The sequence below is a fragment of the Haemorhous mexicanus genome, chromosome 20 (assembly GCF_027477595.1).
Source record: "Haemorhous mexicanus isolate bHaeMex1 chromosome 20, bHaeMex1.pri, whole genome shotgun sequence".
In the NCBI taxonomy this organism is placed as follows: domain Eukaryota; kingdom Metazoa; phylum Chordata; class Aves; order Passeriformes; family Fringillidae; genus Haemorhous; species Haemorhous mexicanus.
Genome location: NC_082360.1, coordinates 7448941 through 7471231, shown reverse-complemented (window position 1 = coordinate 7471231; position 22291 = coordinate 7448941). Strand labels below are relative to the sequence as shown.

The window sequence follows — 22291 nt, the reverse complement described above, 5'->3', positions numbered from 1 at the left end:
AAAACTATTTTGCTGGGCACAGCCAGTGATGAGTGGAATCTGTGACTAGAAGCAGGAGGAGGAAGGAAAGAGACAATGTACCTTTTCCAAAATAAGCTCCTGTAGTGTTTTGGGAGCTTGTGCTGGTGCCAGTGGAGCCTGTGCACTGCCTGTCCCACCTTTGGAAGGGCTCCCTGAGCTGCTGGACCCTCAAGGGACGGGGTCTTTCTGAATCTCTCCTCTTGAAACCATCCCTGGGACACCCCCATGGAAACATGAAACAGACTCCTCACCACACAGCCAGGACAGTGCTGCCTGTGAGTATGAAAACTTTAGGTTCAGGCACCTCTGGAAGGTGTTTTCAGTGATTAACACAAAGAAACAAACACGAAGCATGAAGCAGGAAGCATGAAGCATGAAGGAAGAAACTGGGGGAAATAACTAAGAGGACTTTCAGGCTCCCACTCCTTGACACCCCTGAGCAGGGCCAAGGAGGCTTCAGATTCCCAGTCCCTTGACCATGGGAGGATTGATGCTCCTGCTGGAAGCTGGAGGCTGTGGATTGCGGTGCTGAACACTGAAGAACTTACTGTTCCAAAGATTGTAGAAAACCTGAAAGTTCCTTTAAACAGGAAATTTAAAAAATTCTCATTTTTGTTCTAATCTTCAATAAAACTTGCTTTTTTTTTTAATGTTGGAATTTCCTGTGGAACAGAAATTCTGTTTTAAAACCATCTTTATTCAACAGGGCTATTCAGATGGAAGCATTTTCTTATTCATTCCACTTTGCAACTAACTGGTGCCACCCCAAATGTATCACTCTTCCAAGAATGATGTGGCAGCCCTGGAATAGCTAATTAATTGGGCTGTATGATGCCTGTGCCAGAAGTTTCAGCTTCCAGAGGCATTCCTTTAAGGAATGGTGGTGTGGGTTTGGCTTTTACAAGGATACACATGGTTTCAGGAGCCCGCAGGCACCAAAAGTTAGTTTGTGTTTTGTAACTGCTCATCTCAACCCAGTCATTGAGCTGATGTCTTAACCACAGTGAGTCAAGCAAACTTCTTTAAAGCACTCATGGAGAAAGCTTTTGATTAATTTATTTTTCTTTTTTTTTTAATAAAAATTTTGTCCTTGGGTAATCTTTCAAGAAAATTCCACTTCTATGTCTGTTTACTGGGAAAATAATTACATTTAAACACTAATTGCATCATAATATAACCCCTTGTAGAGAAATACCTTTGCCACTTAGCCCTCAAATTTTTGTACAGTGTTAAGGGGAATGAAAGATGTCTAAATCCAGTACCTTTATACTTGGTCACGACAGCTGAGTTGACACTGAGGGGTTCTTGGAAGGTGACAGTGAGTGATGTGCTGCTCGTTACCATGAGACAGACATTGGTTGGCGCCTCGGGGGCTCCTGGGAGAGAAGAGAAAACATCAGCTCTTCAGCACAACAAATCCTATTCAAACAATGTTCCTGAGTCTTCAAAGAACCCACTGAAAATCACCCTGCAATTGTGAGCTTTGGGTTGTAGGTGTTTGTGTTTCCTGCCTTTTGAGCATTTTAATTAGTGACCCTACTAACAATATCCTGCAGACACCATTTGTTTCTATCATGGTTTTTGGCTCCTTTTTGGTTGAAAATATCTTCCTGCATATATGTAACTCAATAAAACAGATCCATGCTAATTATGTCAATGAAAAGCCCCTATAAATCTCTTGGGGTGGATAAGAGGAGAGGGAAAGGACAAAAACACAAAGAGCTAATGAAACCTTGATGGTTTCACTAACAAACTCAAATTTATCAAAACCCAGAAAACATTTTCATGTTATTGGGATTAAAAAACTGCAAATTCCACAACTGTTTTGGTGTAATAGTTCCAAAATACAGTTGTCAATTGGGGTCTAACATTTTTGTTTAAAAAAAGAAAAGGAAAAAAAAGCTTAATTTGCAGAATATCAATAGAGTCAATTCAGAAATCAAACACAAAAATGTCATGACTTACTGCTGGGACTGATTTAAAAAGTCAGTATATTAACTTTCACTATTTCTGTATTTCCTATATTTAGTATCTAAGAGAAGAAGCACTACATCTGTCTTGAAGAAATAACCTTAACATATAATAAATTTGTGAAAATTATTTGTGAGTACATTTATGTAAACATGTTTTTAAAAATATTAATGGCAATGATTGTATTTCATTACATAGGATACAGCTAAAAGATCCATGAGTCTAGAAACAATTCAGGCCTGTTTACTCCTTCATTTGGGCCTAAATTCCATTTAATTTGGATACAGACTCACTTGTACAACTGTTTAAAGTGACTCAGTTTGTGGCTGTGGTGATGAAATGGATACCAAGATTAAGATTAGTGCTTATCAGAATTAAGGTTAAATTTTCACAATATTTATGTGCAAAATGAAATTTCACTGCTTGATCAAATATTTAGAACAATCCCATTCCAAAATAGTAAGGTCTTTTGAAAAATAATCAAATTACAACAGAGAAAAGGCCAACGTCTTCATCCCTCTTTCTGCCTATTCATATGTTGTTTTATAGCATCCTGTTTTAAATTCTGAACATGTTAAATGAGATCCAGGAGTAAATGTGAAAAGATATAAGAAGGGCAGAATCATTGCATCCTGAATGAAGAGTTGGGATGTTGGATGTCATATTAATTTTATGCAACCTAAGGAGCTATCTGCTCATTTCTCTCAGATATTTGGTGCTTTTATTGTTCTAACAGCCATTTCCTTCTCTCTCTTGGAAAGGCCATTTCATCTTTGTGCCTCAGTTTCCCCATCCCAACCTCCTCCAGCCCCCACTCACAGCAGTGCCGTGAGGATCAGCATCTTTGGAGAGGGTTCTCAGCTGCAGATTCCTGCCTGGAATTTTGCTGTTTCCCTGTATTTTCCCTGTATTTTTTATTCCCTGTATTTGTCATTTTTCCCTTTTTTAGTTTTATATGTTCCCACATATATTTGGAGCTCTGTAGCCTATTGTATGAGTAGCTAGTTTGCCCAGTGCTTTTCCATAGCCTTTCCTTAAGCAGAAAGACAAAACCAATTCTAGAGCTCCAAGCTCTGGGAGGTGCAGGACCCCAGTTCTATCTTGGTTCTTCCTGGGAACCAAGGCTGAGAACAACTCCTTGAGATCCATTTTATGGACAGAGCATAGCTTGTGCCGAGAAGGGCACTTCAGAGAAGGGGCTTGACATGGGGGGGAATTGCATCACCACTTATCCTCCTAATTGGTGCTTTTTATCCATTATGCTAATTTCCTAAAACCTATAAAAATGTACTCATCCCTGTAGGAGTGGGCTTTTCTGTACATCTTTCTATAACTGCCCCTGAAGGCCTTCAAATAAAGCTCTCTTTTTTATTACCTCCTGACTAAAATTACCTCAAGTTTCATTTCCAAGTTGAGAAAAGGGGGACATACTCACGGGCATGCTCGTAGCCAGCCTTCATGCGCTGGTAGAGCCTGGCCCTCCACTCCCAGCCCCTGAGCTGCTTCTCCCTCTCGGCGCTCTCCGTGCCCGGCCCTTCGCTCGCTGCTTGCGCCGATAATTCCGTCACTCTCTGCTGGGCCTCCTGTACCAGCGTGCTCAGGTGCACAGACCTGCTCTCCACAGTCACAACTGCCAGGAAAAGAGGGAAATAGGAAGTGCTTGGCAAAATTTTGGCTGTGCTCACAACACATCTTAGGTTACAATGTAAGATGTACCCAAAAGTGTGTATTCTACCACCATCTTCATCAGCTGTTAAAACCAGGTAGGGCAGAGTTCCTTCATGCCTCATCCCTGAGAGCTCTGAGGGATTTCTTCTGTTAATGGGCCATTGAGTGTCACTGCAGGGCTGATAAAATTACATCATCCCATTGGGAGATGCTCCGCCCAGGGGGAGGAACCACGCGTTCCTACCTGGATATGGTGTGAGGTTTGGAACGCCACAGCAGCCTTGTCTCCACTGGATTCTCAGAGGACAAGACCTCCATAACCACCATTGGACCTTCAGTGGAAATTCATGCCTTTCCACAGGATCAATACTTCAACAGAACCACATTTGTCACTCCAGGAGAATTGCAGCCACCATTTAATCCAACTGCTACCAACACCCTGAACAACAGGGTGTCAGGTTGTATTCTGACAGTGTTTCTTTATTATTACATTTATTTTAATTTTCCTCAAAGATCTGGCCACTTAAATGTCATTAACAACATTAATAAATTTGCCACATTTTTTCCTCTGGTATTTCTCATATGCTTAAAATTTTCTTAATTAGACTGAAATTGCATATCTGTTGTTAAGTCAAAATATGAAAACCAAGCTAAAATAATAACCTCTCTCTCTAACCTCTGCTTCAGTATAATATCATAAACTTACATTAAAAGAAGGAGATTGTACTGGTTACAAACACAATATATAAACTTCAACAAACAAGAAGAGATCTGATTGGCAAAATTAAGAAATTTTTGTGCCTTAAGTCCATTCCTGGTAGAGAATTGATCTCTTTCCAGCTTTTTGTGCCACAGTTTTGTCCAGAGAACTTAACTAGTCCTCTGACAGGCAGTGAGCAGCTTGTCACATGGAGATTTTTTCTTCCCATGCTCAGAATAATATTAATTTGATGTTTAGCAGTTCAGATTTTCTGTGTGAACTACTGTGGGCTACATCAAGGTGAAAATTAAGATCACATAGGTTACAAGCTAGAATAGGTTTGATTTTAGCCCAAGTTCCTAAACAAGCCCCTTGATTGTACAGTGAAATGTGGTCAATCAAGTCCTATTTTCAAAGTTACTCTTAGCCTAAAACTGTTCAATCTGCATTTTAGAAAGTAGGACTTGTAAAGATGTTTATTTGAAAATAAATGCAGGTATTGACTTGGTTTTCAATATGCAGGAAAGAGTGCACAGAAAATCACTTTGGTGTTTGGTGTTTTTTGCAGGAGAGCTCTGAGATAACCTTAATTTAAAGGCCCTCTTTTTACCATAATCAGTGCTCTTGCACATGTGGCTTCTCTCAGCAATAGTGAGGAATTGCTAAGTAGAGACAGGCAGACTCTTGGTTGCCTCAAGTCTTTCACAGGAACAGCAGGAATCTTACACAGACTGAACCCATCACTCACTTGCACAAGTCAGGAGCAGCAGACATTTCTGAAAACATCAATCTGTACCATATAAAGCACCAAGACTCTCATAGGTTTTTGACACCAAAACACCACAGGAGCAAATATGTATGTGGATATGAATGATTGTTTCTAAATTGGAATTATATGGGACAAATTAGATTGGAAAGGACCTTCTCTAGACCAATCCTCTTCAACACAGGTTCAGCCAAGAGGTCAGACTGAGTTACTGCAGGTATTACCCAGTCTGGTCTTGAAAACTACCAGGATGCATGGAGATTGTTCCACTGCTTCACTGCCCTAATAGCGAAAAAGGTATTTGTTTTATCCAGCCTGAACCTCTCATTTTAACTTTTGCCTCTGTCTCTCATAACAGTATGACAGCCAGAGTTTAGCAGAGTCTAAGAATAACCCTACTGATGTGAAAAGTGGCCTGGGATCTTTAAGCCATGGGAGAGCAAAGAATTACTCAACACCTCTGATATCCAAAGGGTTGTTTTTGAAGAATGTTTGTCTCTAAGACTTTGCTTTCAGAAGCTGGCTTGAAGCCATCCTTCTTAAGTTTGATCATTCCTCATATGGACGTCAGGGACATATGGCCAGGCTCCCTGGAACCTGCTGGTATCCTCAGAACTGTTGTTTACTGGGAGGCCAGAGGTGATAGGGTTTCCTGGATCCTTGCCTACAACAAACATGAAACACATCTGATAGCACAACAGGACTGAGGAAGGAGATTTTATGTGCCAGAGCTTCAGGTGGTTGAGCATTGGCATTGGTTCAAGTTCTCACTAAGGATCTGGCTCTATCTGTTTAATCAAGGCTCAGATCCACATTTGTCGAGTCTCTGAAGTCCAATCAGCCAGTGGGCATTTTAATCTTATTTTTATTTGGGTTCACATGAACAAGCCAAACCATGAGTATATGATGAATGATAGTAACTGAAAAGATAACACTTTGTCTTGTCCCCAACAAAATTAATATATTAACTGCTCTACTCTCTGATCTTAGTTACTTTGTTTATAAAAGATGTTGGGTTCCTGTTGAGATTTATACAATCTGAGTTCCATGTGGAGATGAAGATCATAGTTTTACTTTCTACTGCTTTATCTGTTTCTGTTCCAGGCAGAAATCCAGGTGATACAGATGGAAACTATCTGTCCTCCAGATCCTCTTTTCTACAGAGTTAGGTTAGAGGCTATAAGGAAATTTCAGCTGGATCACTACAGCTAATATATACAGTGAAAGAGCAGAGGTTTTCTGTGAAGGAAGCTTTTTGTTTGCACTTGGAAGGAGGAATTCCTCCATTTCACCTTTTCCCAGCTCTGTGCATCTATCTTGCACGCTTCTAATCACATTAAGAGATGCTGTGTCCAGTCCCAAAACTGTGTGTGTCAGGATTTTACCCTCCCATTCAGCATGCAGAAGTCTTGCTCAATTGCCCACCACAGAGGAATGAAAATGTTCCTGCTGGGTGCGGGATCATTTTCCTGCAGCCCTGAGATGATACAAACAGGATTAATTTGAACAGGGTTGGTTGAGTACAAAATGCAGAGCAGAAAGTCTGGACAAAATAGAAGGTGACTGCCATCAGTTCCACAAGAGTGAAGCCATGCACAAAGATGCTCTGAACCTTTGTTCTGAAGGCTGAAAATAACTTTTTGCATTTCACTCTCAAACAGCCACTGCAAACGCTTCAGGTAAGAAATCCAAACAAAACGATTGTTTGCTTTTTACTGGGAATGTTTCATCCATTATTTCAATCAGAAAAACTAAAAATCAAGATAAGTGAAGTGGAAATTTGGTGGGTATATTTTGAAATGGAAATGAGGTGGTTATATATTCATATTCTCTGTGTTCATAGGCATGTTTGCATTAATTACAGGAAATGAATACTAATTTATGATTGCCCCTGCTCGCCATCAGACTGCATTTATTTACAGATGAGGTCAATGAAAAATTAGTTTAGTCTTTTTTACTGCTGTTTAGAACACTCAAGACTGTGTTTTCCTCTAGATTTGTCATGGTTAATGAATGTTGCTTCAGCAGTCAATCATGTACTCTAAATGCTGTCACACTTTTTTTTAAAGCCTCAGTCATGAACCATGACAGAAAAATAAACAAATAAATATAAAACTAAAAAACTCTTTTCACTGAGCAGCTACACTATGCAAAAATCTCCAGGGAAGGTTAAAGGAGGCCAGAATAAATGATAATATAAGTGCTGTGGATATAGAAAAGCAATAAAGGTGTACCAACACTGAGGGTCTGGCAAAAAAACTCAACATGCACATGCACACACACTCTCCAGTGAAAAAACTGGCAATGTTAGTAGCCTCAAGGTGCAATTTCCTGGAGCACTGAGATTGACATGCCAGCACTAAATGTTGTTAATTTAACTAACTTCAAATTAATGGCAGAGTCTGCAGTGGCCGAACCCCTCAAACACAGTCTCATTATAGCCTTGTTGGGAATGTCCTAAATATAGGCATTGACAGTTTAAAACAAATTCTCTTACATCGGGGTATTTTTAGACTCACGTAAGGCGTCAGAGCTTGTGTCATGGTATATGGTTGATTAATTGGGTTGGTAAGTCACCCTCCAACCCACAAACTGGGCATAAAAAGGCCCATGAAGGAATACAAAGAAGTTTTATAACTACAATATGTAGTTATAAGCAGTATTGGTATTCCAGTAAAGTGAGAAGGTCTGTTTTGTGTTTAGGTTTTCTCTGGTTATGTAGAACCTTGAAATTCTCATTTAAGAGGGATTTTAAGCCATTTGAAGACCAGTAGTGAGGGGTCTGTGGGGAATGGAAGTGATAGATTTCGATACAACTGCCCTCCTGAAGGCAGTGTAGCCAAAATCAAAAGGATAATCAAAATAAAGCAAAGTCTAGACAACCCATCATCCTTTCACTTTTGATGACAAACTCTGCATTTCAGACCACAATCTTTGAATCACGGAGTTCCTGTTGCCATATTTTTAAAGATTTTTTCTCAAGATTGCTATTAACCCAGCTGCCCCAGTGTTAATCACATTAGAAGCTCAACATGATTGATTAGTTGGTGTGTCTGAGAGAGAGAAAACAAATCTGCTGAGCACATATTCAATGAGCAGATATTGCTGCAAATATCCTCCAGCACTCGTTATAATCCTCTTTATGATAAAACCAGGCAATTTTTGTGTCGTGTAATTGATTTTCACTAACAACAGCAGAACTGATCTCATACAAGCAATTATCTCAGTCAATTTGGGTTCTTTACTTACAGTGTGGGCTTTCCTTTGCCCCAACGTGCAGAAGGGTCCTGGCAATGGGGACGTTGTTTGTCAAAATGGCAATATCCAAAGGAGTGAGTCCCTCGCTGTTTGGTGTGTTCAGGTCCAGCTCCTCCAGGGTGTATTGATAAAGAAGAATCTGAACAGCATCCAGGTCCTGCTGCTCTACAGCCTCAAACATAGCTTCATTGCACTGGAAATTCTGTGTGTCAATAAAGACAGAAATTCAGTAAAACTTTTCATATGTTAGTGCTTTAAAAATAGAGAAAATTTGTGTTTTGTGAGTTTGCTCCTGAAAATAAAATATTGCACCTCCATCCCCAACTTAGGCCCAGCTTGAAGCAAGGCAAATGTTTGCAGCAGAACTGAGCTTGGTCTACCCCTGGAGTGCTTGAAATTGCTTCAGGTCTGTGGGAAGATTCAAGTGAGATTCAAACCCCTATGAAACAAATACATTTTTATTTAGACATCTGTTCTGTAATCAAACTGTATGAGCAACACTATGTTTGCAGTGTGAAACTGGCTGACACACAGTTTTGGCAGAGCCTTGGACTACTGAGTTTTTCAAACTCAAAATTTCAAGTAGAAAACTACAATCAGATGATGAAAATCCAAATCAAACAAGCAGTTCTGCAGAAAAACCTTCCCAGTTCCAGTGTGACCCAGTGTGTTCATTATATCACCTCAGTTATTTCTAGGTGCCCATGTTATTGCTTTTAAGTTGTAACTAGAGGAGACTTTGATATTTGTAGGCCTTAAAAACAGAAGTAGAGATGGGACTGAAAAAATGGACAGTCCAGTGTGCATGCCTGAGCAGCAGAGAGCACAAGCAGTCAAACACGAGAACTTCCACGGCACCAACACTCAGGCAGGGAGAACCACTGAACCTTTTCCTTCCCAATGTCAAGGAGATAAAAGAATGGCACAGTACAAAGGCCCCTGTTGTTTCCTAATTGAGCTGGGGAGAAGCAGGTGCAGGAGAGTAGCAGGGCCTGCAGGTTTCTTTTATGAGAACATCCTTCTGGAGCCTGCAGTAATGACAAGTTATTTGCCAAGATTCTTTAAATTCTCTCCCAGTGTCCCATTGCCATAATTACTTGATAGGATTTTTCCCTCTTTGGAATGAATTAGCAGGAGCAAGAGGCCTAGCAAGGCAAGGAGGGTTCAGAGCACAGATTCAGATACACAGTGTAAACCAGCTCCCTGTGTCCCAAAATCCCTGAGAAAATTCTCATCACAGAATGCACTCTTTATTCCATGAAATACATACTGAACTGAAAACCATCTTCTACTGCGATTAGAAGTTAACACTTCAACCACACTTAAACTTCATTTTCTTTTTTAAATATCAATTTATCAATAGTTTTATTGGACATATCTGGGTCCAAGTTTGCTCTCAGCGCAACATTGACCTGCTGGAACATCTGCGTGTCTCCTTGTAAAACACATGGACTAAGGGTTCTGGAAACTGCAGTCCCCAGCTCCACCTTGGAATTTGATCAGTTCTACAGGAGCTTTTTTTCAGTGTGCTTGCAGTTAAAAGTATCTTCCGAAATTTTCAGGCCTGACAGGGGTCTTCTGGCCTACTCTTTGCATGTGAAATATTGGTACCACACTAAGAAATTGCAAAGGTGATGTTAGTTAAAAGTTTTAGTAGGGACCCCATCAGTGCTGAATATTTGGGATCAGCAGAACAGGAGGACAAGCGTGCAGAAGGTGCCCTGTACCCCAAACTGCCAATGTAAAGAAATGAGATACTTCTGTTAAGATGACAATCTAAGGGTGAGATGAGCTATGCAGCAATAATGCAAATCTAGGACAGTAGTGCTGACTTGGAAATCACCTTGTAGACACTGAAGTACAGAACAGCTCATGCTGAAGAAACATTTTTTTCTGTAGGCTTCCATGCAGAATAAAAGATACTACTTAAACATCAGTGCTGTTCATGGGGTTCTGTCACTTTCTTGGGTTTAGACTCTTCTCCAAATGGTAAGATTCAGGTTTAATTTTATAATCAGATACTTAGGCCACACTGCAGGGTTGGTATAAGATAAAAAAACCTCAGAAAAAGGGACAGTGGAATGGTGAGCCACTCTATTTGTCATTCTTTTTTAACCCCTCCAATCAAGATAAAAATGGGTTGTAAGGACATGCACTGTCATTAGGCAGAGCACACATCCGGAAAATTTTAGAAAAGAAGACAGCACATATTTCTCTTGTTATAAGGGAGAACTTTAAAAATGTCAGAAATTTTTGCTGCAATGCAGGAGTACTTATCTACTACTTATTCCAGTAGTTCCACATATCTGCTATCTTGCTTATGTAACACCTTTATAATCTTGGTATCAGACACCTTATGCTCATTCTGCTGTTTTGCCTGTACCCTGAAAGGATGAAGTGCTCTTTCTAGAAATCACAAGAATTTTAAGTAATTATAATTACAAAATATATTAATTATTGGTATGATTCTGATACTTCAGTATGTCTTCAGCTCCACTCCACAATGATACTGATTTATCAGCTGTATGTCACTGTATTGTGCACTCAAAATTAACATACAGAGGGCACTGATGTGTGAAGTACAGAGGAAAAAGAAAGCTTGCTCTTCACTCCATGAGACTTCATTATTATGATGCAGAATTGTGAAGTGATAGACTTTTTTCATGGAAATTATTAGAAATGTAAAATCAGAAAATCACAGGATGGTTTGGGCTGGAAGGGATCTTAAAGATCAACTTGTGCCAACAACCTCCCACAGACAGGGACACCTTCCTCTAGAAATACATTCACCAACTCTTCTACATCAGCATTCTAACAGCATTAATTTAATCACTGTTAATGTCCATTTCAAATTCCTTTCCTACTGTTATTGGAACTTTCTCTAGAGTGTTGTTTATGGGAGTACAGGATAATTTTGCTTCAGAATCATTGGATTTTGATCCAATCAGAAAACAAACAAAAGCATATTACTCTTCAAACTGATCACAGCTATGAAAATCTACTTACTTAGCAGTGGATTAATAAGAGCATATTACAAAGGGAATTGGTTGAAGGAAACTGAATTACTGCATTGGTCTGCATTTCTTTTAGTTAAATTTATTTTTGGAAACAGTCTGGGGGCAGAACAAAAAGGTAAAGCTGATGATATTACTGAGTGAAAGGCTGTGGTGCTCACTCAGGACAGGAAGGCAGTTATTTCTCTCTTCACATTCTCCCTTCTGTGGCACTGTGTACACACATGGTTTTCCCTTTTTTAAAAACCAGAAGAAGTAATTATCTTTCAGTTTGCTTTACATATGTGCACAAAGGTTAAATAAATGAGTTAGCATTTGTGGAGTGCTACTCTGAGTGCTCAATATTATGTGGCTTTAATTCAAATTTTGTGAGAAACTCAGGAAATCTTGTATTACATCTCAGAAGTTTCTTCCATTACACAAACGAAAAATTCACTATTACATGATAATAAAAGAAAGATGGCTAAGTTCACTATTATAGCTGAAATTAACCCAAATTATGGCTGACAAAAGCATTTTGTCTATTTTAAATACACAAACACACACACACACACACACACACACACACACACACACCCCCACCCCACTACTTGTCAGATTGCTGTAGAATTATTTAAAATTTTTGATTTAAACAGTGGTTTTTTTGATTATCATGATTTAGACCTGCTGGTGTGCTTTTGAAAATGCATCTTCCGACTTCTGCTTGCCAAATGAAATATCTGAAGTATTTCTGAAATTTTGGCCCTAAGTAAGCTGCTGAGCAGAATCTAAGCACGTTTAAGTTAAATTTGTTGTAAACGCTGTTGCCAACAGACCTGCTGGCAAGAACAGTTCACCAAAAGGGAAAAAATAAAAGCAAATTTCTATTTCTTCATTTCATTAGAAATCTGATTGAAAAAGCTGCACTGATTTAAATGAGAAACAGAGCATGACTATTATAAGTGGTTTCATCCAATCCAAGCAATTAGAAGATCAAATTGCAAAGATCAGGTTTTACAAATGAGCAATTCAGACACAGGCAATAGGCTGAAATACATTGGCCAGTTTTGTGACTTCAAAGAGTGTAAAATCATGGCAGCTGTGATGTGGCCTTTCTAACTGGTCATGTGTGCATCCCTCATCCATAGAAGAGCACATCAAACTCTTCTAGACCATCAAAAAACATCCTGGAGAGGCAGCAAAGTATCTATTACATCTTCACCCATGCTAGTGAACTGCCCCATTTGGAAGTCTGCATCCAGCCCAGCTCTCCAAGTCCAGAAAAACATTCTACACAACTAACTTTTCCCTAACTATTTGCTTTCATGCAGAAAACAGAAATATATTTGAAAATGATATAGTTTGCTGCAAATAGCTTATCACATTCCATGTAGAAGACTCTCTAGTATTGCAGCATATTTCAGACATCTGCAGCCTTGGGATAAGGAGTGGTATCTTTATACCCCAATGCTCTATTTTAGTCCAGCTGATATTGTCACAAATACCAACATGAGCAATCATTTATCTTTACTAGATAACTTTCTTCTGCTCTGAAAGGACAAAAGCATTAAATTCAAAGGAAAACTTAATCACATTTAAAAGTGATTGGGTGAAGTTTAGGAGCAGTTTTTATATTGCTTTTTCCTTGACTCAGTCCTGCAGCCTCTAATCATTAGCTGGACAGCTGTGCTATGTGATTAATTTATTTAGGTGTTACTGTGATGCACAAATGTATATACTGAAAAGAACTACAGTATTGCTTTGCAGTAAGTAATAACCATGTTCCAGTAAATGATTCAGTGCCAGAGTGTTTAGAAATGCAATCTTATGTAGCTTAATTAAAATGAAGTGCCCCTTTCAAGTTATTTGCTCTAAGTTTGACTGAAAAAGTCCACTATGTACTACTGGAGTTGGAAAAAGTGGTAAAGTAGTTTCTGCAAAGACTTGTTTTGATAAACATGAGTTCAAGAATAAAGCTATTTTGGGACATTGCTATGTCTGCAGCAAGACAACAATTTACTGAATGGAAAGTGTTGCACAGCAAGAGAGAGTGGAAAGAAAACTCCTCACAAGCCAAAGCTGAAAGAAAACAAATTCTAACAAATATTGTTCACTTGTCTGGAGACATGATTTTACTCCTTGACTTAGCTCAGCAGCACAGAAACTCAATGATTAGAAAATACATGAGCTAGCAACTTGACCTGGAATATTTCCACCCCTTCACTAATAGTTTTCTTGCTGTTTATTTCTAGGGAAAACAACAAGCAGAATGGATAGAATGGGATCCAAAGCCTCTCAAGTTCAGTGGGAGTCTATTCACTGCCTGTTGTGGACACCAGCTCAGACCCCAGACTGGTGATACCTGGAGGTTCCTCTGCTGGGTTTTTGTCAGTGACAAAAGGTGTGACACTCCCATGACAGTGTACTGGGCTGGAGGAACAAAGTTAGCACAGATATATCTGTGTTCCATTAAATCCCCATCCACACAACATAAAATCAAGTCTCCTAATGATGATGACTGATGGAATAGGCACTCCCACTGCTGACAGATCAGAGTGGAAAGGGGTAGATGTGAGGTTCTGAGTTACTGGCTCAGAATTAGCACAGGACTCAGCCCCCAGCAGCAGTGCCCTGCTCCTCAGTCCTTTGGCTCAGTTCACTGACAATTTCTCTTCTTATTAGTGAAGTATGACAGAAGAGCCCATGTTTGAAGGCATATGTAATCTGAAAGCAGTATTTAGATAAGCACTGGGCAGAAGATATGCTCACAGACTGGCATTCATTCAGCCTACATGTCAGTCTGCTCTGGCGTGTCCCCAGTGCTGGTTTACACTCCTCCTTCACTCCCTCAGTCATGCTTGAAATTGAAGTAGAAAAAAAAAAAAAGAAGACAAGATAGTGGCTAAAAAAATTAATCTAAAGAATCTTTCCCCACCGTTCATACTTTGAGACCTCAATTCAAATCATCCCTAAAAACTGAAAAGCATTTGGAAACCCACAGCCTCAAAAGCACAGCTGCTGGCTACCATGAAAAGGCAGTTCTCCAGCTCACAAGCCTTGTTTGAATTTTAGGCTTCTCTTATGAAACAAAAATCTACTGGCTCTGGAAGAGCTGAGAGGAAGCAGCCGTGGTCCTCTGCTTCCTTCAGATCATGGTCTTTCTTCATTGGAGAGAGACAACACTCTCCACAGGCCATGCAAGGGTCTTCTGACTTCGGGAAAGCACAATCCTAGGGGACAGCGTCAGCTAATTGAATTAAAAATAATTTCCAATTCTTGCACTGATTTATATAATACGTCTCTTACATAATTTGTGAGTATTAAAGGAGTCTAGAGTGTCCTTTCTCCTTCTGACAAAATGTAATATTTTTGTTATCTGGCCCAGTGTAAAAAAGCCTCGGGGGCTTGCTCCTTAGCCGGATAGCTGATTCCAGCTAGGGTCAGAGCACCCCGAGCAAGCAGTATTAGGGCTGGATATCTCAGCCCTCCGGGGCCGGCTGCCCGAGCCCGAGCTGCTGCACTTACTGGCTAACCCTTAGCAAGCTTAGTGATCGTCAGATCTGATAGCAGCTCTTTTGTAGTTTCAGCTCTTAGCTTGCTAAGGCCCTCTGGCTGATCATGGCTATCTGAAGAGCAGAACTGGAGAGAGATGAGAAGAGGCCTCGGCTGTCCCACGATGGTTTATTTGAGGGATGCACGAAGGGTCCGACGGTAGCTCTTCTAACAAAATGGGCCAAGGCAGCACCTTTTATAGGGTTAGGGGGGCTTGGGAACTGACCAATTGTAAGGGTTAGGGAAAATAGCCTGTGGGGTTACAGAGAGATAAACAGGCCTGGAGGACCGGAGTGAAGACTTCTGGTTCAATTCCTATGACTTGGCATTTCCTTATCTCTAAACTTTTGTTCTCCAGGAGGCTGTAGCTGGCCCTGTGTCTGCTACAGCCCAGCCATACTCTGAGTTCAGTCCAGCATTGCACTAAGCATCATATTGAGGGCAGCAGAGTGCTGGTTCCAAGGGGCATCTCCTGGTGCATTCAGACAATGTCATTAGACTTTGCTCTTCAGAAGTGGAGGGAAACTCTTTCCTTCAAAATAATTCAGAGGAGAAGTTGAAGAATGCGTTTGTTTTTCCTATTTAGGAAAAAGGGGGATTTATTTTGTTTTGGCGATATCCACAAGCAGGTTCATCTTCCTCCAGCAAGTAGAAAAGATACTGTTGTACACTGAATTTACATTGGGCTGTTATTTCAGAGACAAAGTCCATTCCCCAAAATATGTTCACTGGGGGTTGTGTAACTTCACTAGCGCTCGCAGCAGCAGGAGTCATTGTGAGGGTTAATTCCAGCAGGGGTTTCTATATTTCACTGTGCTGGTACCAAAGTGCTTGGCTGGGATATGGATGGGGTACCCAGGCCAGACTCCTTCACATGTGATCTCTTTCTTCCATAGTGTTATCTACTGACCATCACCACAGTCTGGTAGTAGCCTTACATTTATCTGTCATGCCTGAAAGTTCCATTTGTTCTGTCATTTGGAAAAATGGGAATTTTATTAAAAGCCGTCTTCACTTTGCTCAAAACATGTTTTACTCTTTTCTTGTAAGAGAAACACTTGCATCTATAGATTTAATTCACATTTTGTCATGTAAGAAGTGCCAAGTTACAACCTTACTCCTAAAGTAAAGCATTGCCACTTGAGTAGGTAGCTTGTCTTTACCCTTCAAGAAGGTCAGAATCTGTTTTGACAAAGGGTCATTAATGGTAAGGCTGGGAAGAACACATGCACTTGTCAGGGAACAAAGCGAGATGATGAGAATGGTAGAGATGAGAAGCTAGCAGAGAAGGAGATGGGAGGGGGAGAGGCAGCAGTGGGAGTTACCGTGGAGGCCTTGCGGAGGCTGAGGCGGTCCCAGCGGGATCTGAAGTAGGCCTCGTCAAAGGACGTGTGGCTGCCCTTCAGCTTCTCCGACAGGTTCCGGTAGAGCCGCTTGGCAGCGCTGGGCGACGAGGGCATGCTGTGCTTTTTGCTCTGCAGGAGGCCCAAGTTATGCATTTGCTGGGTCATTCTCAGCCAGGGTTTTCTAAAACGAAAACAGCAGCCCTTCAGTGGGGTTTTGCCAGACCAACATCACTGATCAGAAGTGTGTCACTGAAACACACAGTGCAAGGCTGCTGGGCCTAAAATCACTTTCACACGCAGCTTCTGCACGTGTCTGGGGCTTTTCCAATGGCAAATTGCTCTTTATGGAATTAAACCCATGGATATCTATGGAGACAGAGAATTAAAGACAGAAAAATTAACCAGACCACCCCAGAATTATTTGCTAATTCATATAAGGAGAAGGAGTTTCAATTAATGAGGGAAACAATGTTTTTGCAGAGTGAGTTCTAGTAATACAGGTGTCAGAAAAAAGTGACAAAAAGTAAATGTTGCTATGGACAGTGTCATAACGAGTGGCTTCTTCCTCATGTAGCGGGCAGGCACTGGTTTTGTCTATTTGTTGTATTACTTTATCCTGCTCTGTGTTTGCCCTTTCCATTTAGAGTATAAACCCTTCCAAGAGGGACTGCTGACTCTCTCTGACTGCCTTACCTAATTGGATTTACATATTATCTCATAATTAAACAATACTTTCTATGTTTATCATTACAGTAATTTTTCTGTATTAAGAACAATTGAATTAATATTTAACTCTGGAAGTATGTTATGTGAAAATAATTTTGCCTTTTTGAAAGGAAACTAAGAATCAGATTTGACCCAACGGAAGGCATAGGAAACTATCCCTATGGATTTCTAAGTGAAAAAGTGACAAAAATGCAGCATTTCTTCACATATTCCTTTTTCCCTGATGAGTGTGTACACATATATAAGGTAGAATGCCTCTCTAGGAGACTTCACAGTTGTAATAGTAAACCTGGCTACCTTTCCAGAGTATCTTTTCTGGAAATAATTTTTTTTTTTTGTACTATGATCCAAATTTTTTTTTTTGTTCTTATGGTTTTAGCCTTCTTCTGAGCAAATTGGATGGCAGGACCAGACTTTAAGGACTATTTCCAGTATAAGCATTCTTTACTAAACAGTCATCCTGCTGTTGGGGCTGGTTTTGGCAGGTATTTGTTCTTAAGATTAAAGACACCACCCAGGTCTCCTTTCTACATCCTCCATTCTCACAGTATGCTGTGGTGGGCAGACACCCTGAGCATAAAAGTATCTCATTACAATTAATTTCACAAATTCTCCATGCTCCTGGGGTACAGAAGAGAGACCAAGTCTCTGAAGGAAGAGAGACAGAGTCAACACGATTTTCATATGGGATGAAAAGACTTTGTTACATTAGAACAACAGTGTATGCAATCAAAAGGGAATTATGTGAGCTGCACTCCTGAAATAAATGTGCAAATGTGGAGATGACCAGAAGCTCCTTGGGACCCAGGAGGCAGCATTACTGCAAGGATTTTTTGACTGGTTTTCTCTGAGTTTATGGGGTAAACTGATTATCCACCATCTACTTTTCTATGTTATTAGAATTATAAAAAAACTCACGAAGTTACCAAATTTAATAATAATTTAATTCTCAGTTACTTAGAGTAACACTTTCAGTTTCTCTTAGTACACAGTGCCACAGATTGTCCCACATAAATTTCTCCCTTTACCTCTGTTTTCAAGAACTTCTTCTTTTCATCAGTAAAGTATGAGTGAAAACCCAGACCCAAACAGGGAATAAATATAGGCCAGGGAGTGCCATAGGCATGTTTGTCAAGGAAATTTCAATTTCCCAAAATAATCTGATTCCAAGACTACAAGTTTTGAATACCAAATACCACACACAGTTGGTAGTGAACTCTGGATAGAAAGAAGAGTTTGCATTTGCCACACAAACCTAACCACCCTCAAAGAAGGTAGACCAAGGTAGACCCAACCAATTCTTAATTCAAAGGCAGGTCAGCCTGCTGCACTCTCTGCTTTGGGATTATGGGTTTTTATTTGAAAATCGACAGGCTCATCACATCTGAGTGGCACAAGAGAGGTTACAAGGTTCATGAAGCCAATATGGGGATTTACTGAGGGGTTGTGTGGATATTTAGGAAGTACACATTAAATAAATTAGGAACATCTACTTAGTAGGACTTCTACCTATTGTGATACTAGTTAAACAAAACAAGAATGCCTGGCATTAAAGCTAACAAGGCTTATGCCTCTGTCAGTGTTCTCTAGGCTGATAAAATCCTCCCCCTGTCTCACTAGACCAAATTACCTGCTTGCTGACTTAAATACTCTCAAGGATTGAAATAATTACAAAAAATAAAAGGAATTTTGCCAGTCTGACTCAAAAAAAAGAGCCCTATCTCTTCTCCAGCCTTCACTAATGCAGGAAGTGTATTTGTCTCCATCTTCTTAAACTCAGTTGTCCAGATATTTTTCACAGAATCTCTTGAAAGTCATCAAGTTCAAGCTTTTCTTGAGAAGGGAGAAGTTGTTTCCAGAATCTCAAATTTCTACAGAGAACAGCTTGACAGCTGCATTTTCTTTTATGAGAAAATACTAACCTGAGCAAGTAAAGGAGAAGCACCTGTCAGTTCTTGGACAGTTTTCCAGGAAACCAGAGTCTTTGGGAGGGGTGCTCTAGTGACACCTCTCCCGATACACATTCAAAACTCAGACAGTTGGCAGAGCTGTTTTCTCAGTTTCAATGTCTAACTGTAAAAAGAAACTGGAGTCTCTGTTGCAGCATTCTAGAATGCTGGTATAGGCTTTGAACCAAAGCAAATTTAGGCATCACTGGAGTGCTAATCTGTGTCACCAACCCAGAAAACGTTCAGAGCAGTAAACAACCAAGCCTGTTTCCCATGGCATGGGTAACTGTTCTTATGGACTGTGACTAAAGTCACATCATTTGACTCCAGATATTACAGTTCCTTGGGGTGGCTGGAGTCCTTCCCACCTTCATCTGGTCAATGAACCAGGATTTATTCATTCAGAAGAAAACAACAGTGTGTTAATAACCACCTAAACAACAACTTCCAAGGACAGTAATCACAGTGTGCCCTTGCCACACATGGGAGCTTTGTCAGTAAAAAACCAGAGCAGATCCATAGTCTGGCACTGATGGAAGAAGAGAACAGAATCTTTTACAATCTCATCAATGTTTCTGTGAAGTCAAGAGCAGTTGAATCTATAGAGAAGCTAAGTAAACACCCTCGAAATTGCAGCTATTCAACAATAAAACAGATGGCATCTTTGCTATCCACACAGAATTGGTGAATCACAAATGACTTGCAACATAGATGTGTTCCCTGTATACTCACAATCAATATCCCAAACAAGTGCAGGGAATAACTGTGGAACAATAAAGCAACAGCTGGAATGACATGATGTGAACGAGCTGCATTTTTTCACCAGTGTACTGAAACAGTAAAGTGCAAAATGCTACTGCAGATTATCACACTTAGCATCCTTCCTAGTCACATACAAGGTATGAAATGAAAAAAAAAAAAAAGCAAGCTGGATATTCTGTAAAACTTTCTGGAAGTGGTATCTTATCAGGCCGTAGAAATGACTCACAGTAGAGCAACAGGAATGAGATTGGGAAAAATCGTGGGTGAAAAGCATAATAAGAAATAAGGAATAGAGACAGCTCAACCCACGATTCTGTGATGGAAAGCACAGGGTTTTTTGGATGCTGTTATTTTTTTACAGAAATAAACTATTTCATGGGAGGATTTTTTAGGCTCCTTTAAAAAGTAATTTTTAAAATTTCTTTTACAACCATATCCTTGCCTCAACAATCAGGTGAAGACCTGAAATGTGCATTGTCTTGATTGAAACAACAAATACCCTACCTCAAATGCACTTAGCCTGAGGATGTGTCATTGTCAGAACTAAAATTTTTGCAGCACCTGGAAGACTAATCGTTTAGAAAAAGAAGATGTGCAGAGCACCCCATTTGAGATTTTCACCTATGGAAGCCTCTGCACGAAGCTGACCCGGGTCAGGATGACATAAGGACCTCTCCATATGGTTTGGAGTAGCCCTGTGTGATAGAATTTGCACCCCCACAGCACTGTGAGCACTGCAACAGGCAGCACAGCACCAGGTTTTACTGGGAAAGGAAGGACTAGAAAAAATAACAACAGCAGCTCCCCTTATAACCAGACATAATTAACAGCAGTTTTCATTTCCAAGAATTAAAGAGCACAAAGTCTGGCAACAGATCTCTGGGGAAACAGTTGCTGCCCTGCCTTGGAAATACCCATCAAACCAATGTGACTGTCACTGTGCTATAGCTAGGAACCAAACCAGGCACCAAGGTCTCCCTGATCTTATTTCATATTTCATTCTGCTCATCCTACAGCTTCATCTTTGTGATCAGATTTCTACTTGCACCTAAGCACTGAACCATTTTATTCCCCATCACCAGGGTCCTTTAGAAGTCAAATTCAAATACAAATGAATATAAAATAGTTACCCTAACAAAAAATTTGTGGGTTTTTTTCCTTTTAATTGTCAAATACTGACCTAATATTCATGTCCCTCAAAAACATGTTGCTGAGAAAGAAAAAGAAATACCTAAATTATGGATCACTCTCTGTTGTTTGTAGCACATATATGCTACACTCTAAACACAGGTGCACTGGTAGGGCACAGCATAGCTGTAAAAGCATTCTCTTAGGATTTTAGGAAAACAAAACAGCTGAGGAACACCTCAGCTCTGTATGTTTATGAATCAATTATACTTGAAACTAATAATTAGGAATATGTGCATTAAAGAGTTAAATTTGACTTACCAGCTTAGGCTATCCAAGGCAAAACGTGAACAAGTTGCTGTTAATTGTCCCCACTCTTCCTTCAATGATTCACATTAGCTCTGCTGTCTCTGCTGGCTCAGCCTCTGGGCAGAATGAGTAAATCTCTTCCTTACACTGCATGAATGATCAGATATGAAAAAGCCTGTTACTAGTGATTACTGAAGTCCAAGATTGCTGCTAAAAGCTCAGAGCAGAACAGTATTTAAGGCAAGTAGTGTTGTATCACATGTAGAATGTTTGGTGCCTTAACTCTGTCCCAGTTACCTGTACAGCTGTAGGAGTGACTAATATTGAAGCCTCCATGTGAGAGATGCCATGACTTCTGTGTGCTTTTAGCTTGTTGTAGCCTTTAAAATTGATCAGCAGCACAGTGTGCAAGTAGAAAAAAGAATTACTGCCAGAGTAAACAAAACTGTGATTGTAATTAATTTGGCATGAAGTATGAGCAAAAAGACATTAATGCAGCCATCCTCAAGCAGCTGGTTTTATGCTAAAACAGCGAGAGGAAGGGGTAAAAATCACATTGCAGTAGTGCTTGTTGCATGTGATGTATTGTTTCTTCTTTCTCCAAGCAAGCTACCACTACAGCTGTCTGCAATCATAGCAACAAAAGCAGCAGGCATAGCCATAGCTGTGGGACATCTGCAGCATCATTGGAAAGCTCCCAGCCTGAACAGGTTATGCCTCAAAAAGATTATTAACTGGATAACAAAAGCACACTCTATGGATGCTAAAGCAGATCCTCTAATGTCCGAATTAGGAGCTTCCAAAATAGGAGAATAGTGATATTTAAAAAAAAAAAAAAAAAAAAAAAAAAAAAAAAAAAAAAAAAAAAAAAAAAAAGCAAATGCTGGAACCTCCAGAAACCCACAAAAATATTACAAAGTCAAATGTGGAATATTTCAAATACCCACATACAGAATTCTAAAAACAGTGAAGGTGACAGTCAAAGATAAACAACAACCTAGAAAATTGTTATCCTTCTAGACAGTCCACTGGGTTAAATTCATGCAATCAGAACACTCCAGTGCAACATTGGATATAGAAAAGAACCAAAACACAGCAATTCCTGGGTCCCAGCCAGTGACCATTAATATCTACAGAAAAAT

General features: G+C 40.0%; 1 protein-coding gene across 1 annotated transcript in view; it reads right to left on the bottom strand.

The window, feature by feature from the left end:
- The window catches only part of ANKFN1 (ankyrin repeat and fibronectin type III domain containing 1), a 60180-nt gene extending 43739 nt beyond the window's left edge, over positions 1 to 16441 (bottom strand). The window contains exons 1-4 of the mRNA XM_059864445.1: positions 16255 to 16441; positions 8376 to 8586; positions 3428 to 3622; positions 1284 to 1397 (exon numbers count right to left, since the gene is read on the bottom strand). Of these exons, the coding sequence (XP_059720428.1) occupies positions 1284 to 1397; positions 3428 to 3622; positions 8376 to 8586; positions 16255 to 16440 (706 nt within the window). The 5' untranslated portion in view covers position 16441. The remainder of the gene's footprint in view (positions 1 to 1283; positions 1398 to 3427; positions 3623 to 8375; positions 8587 to 16254) is intronic.
- Between the last annotated feature and the right edge of the window lie 5850 nt (positions 16442 to 22291).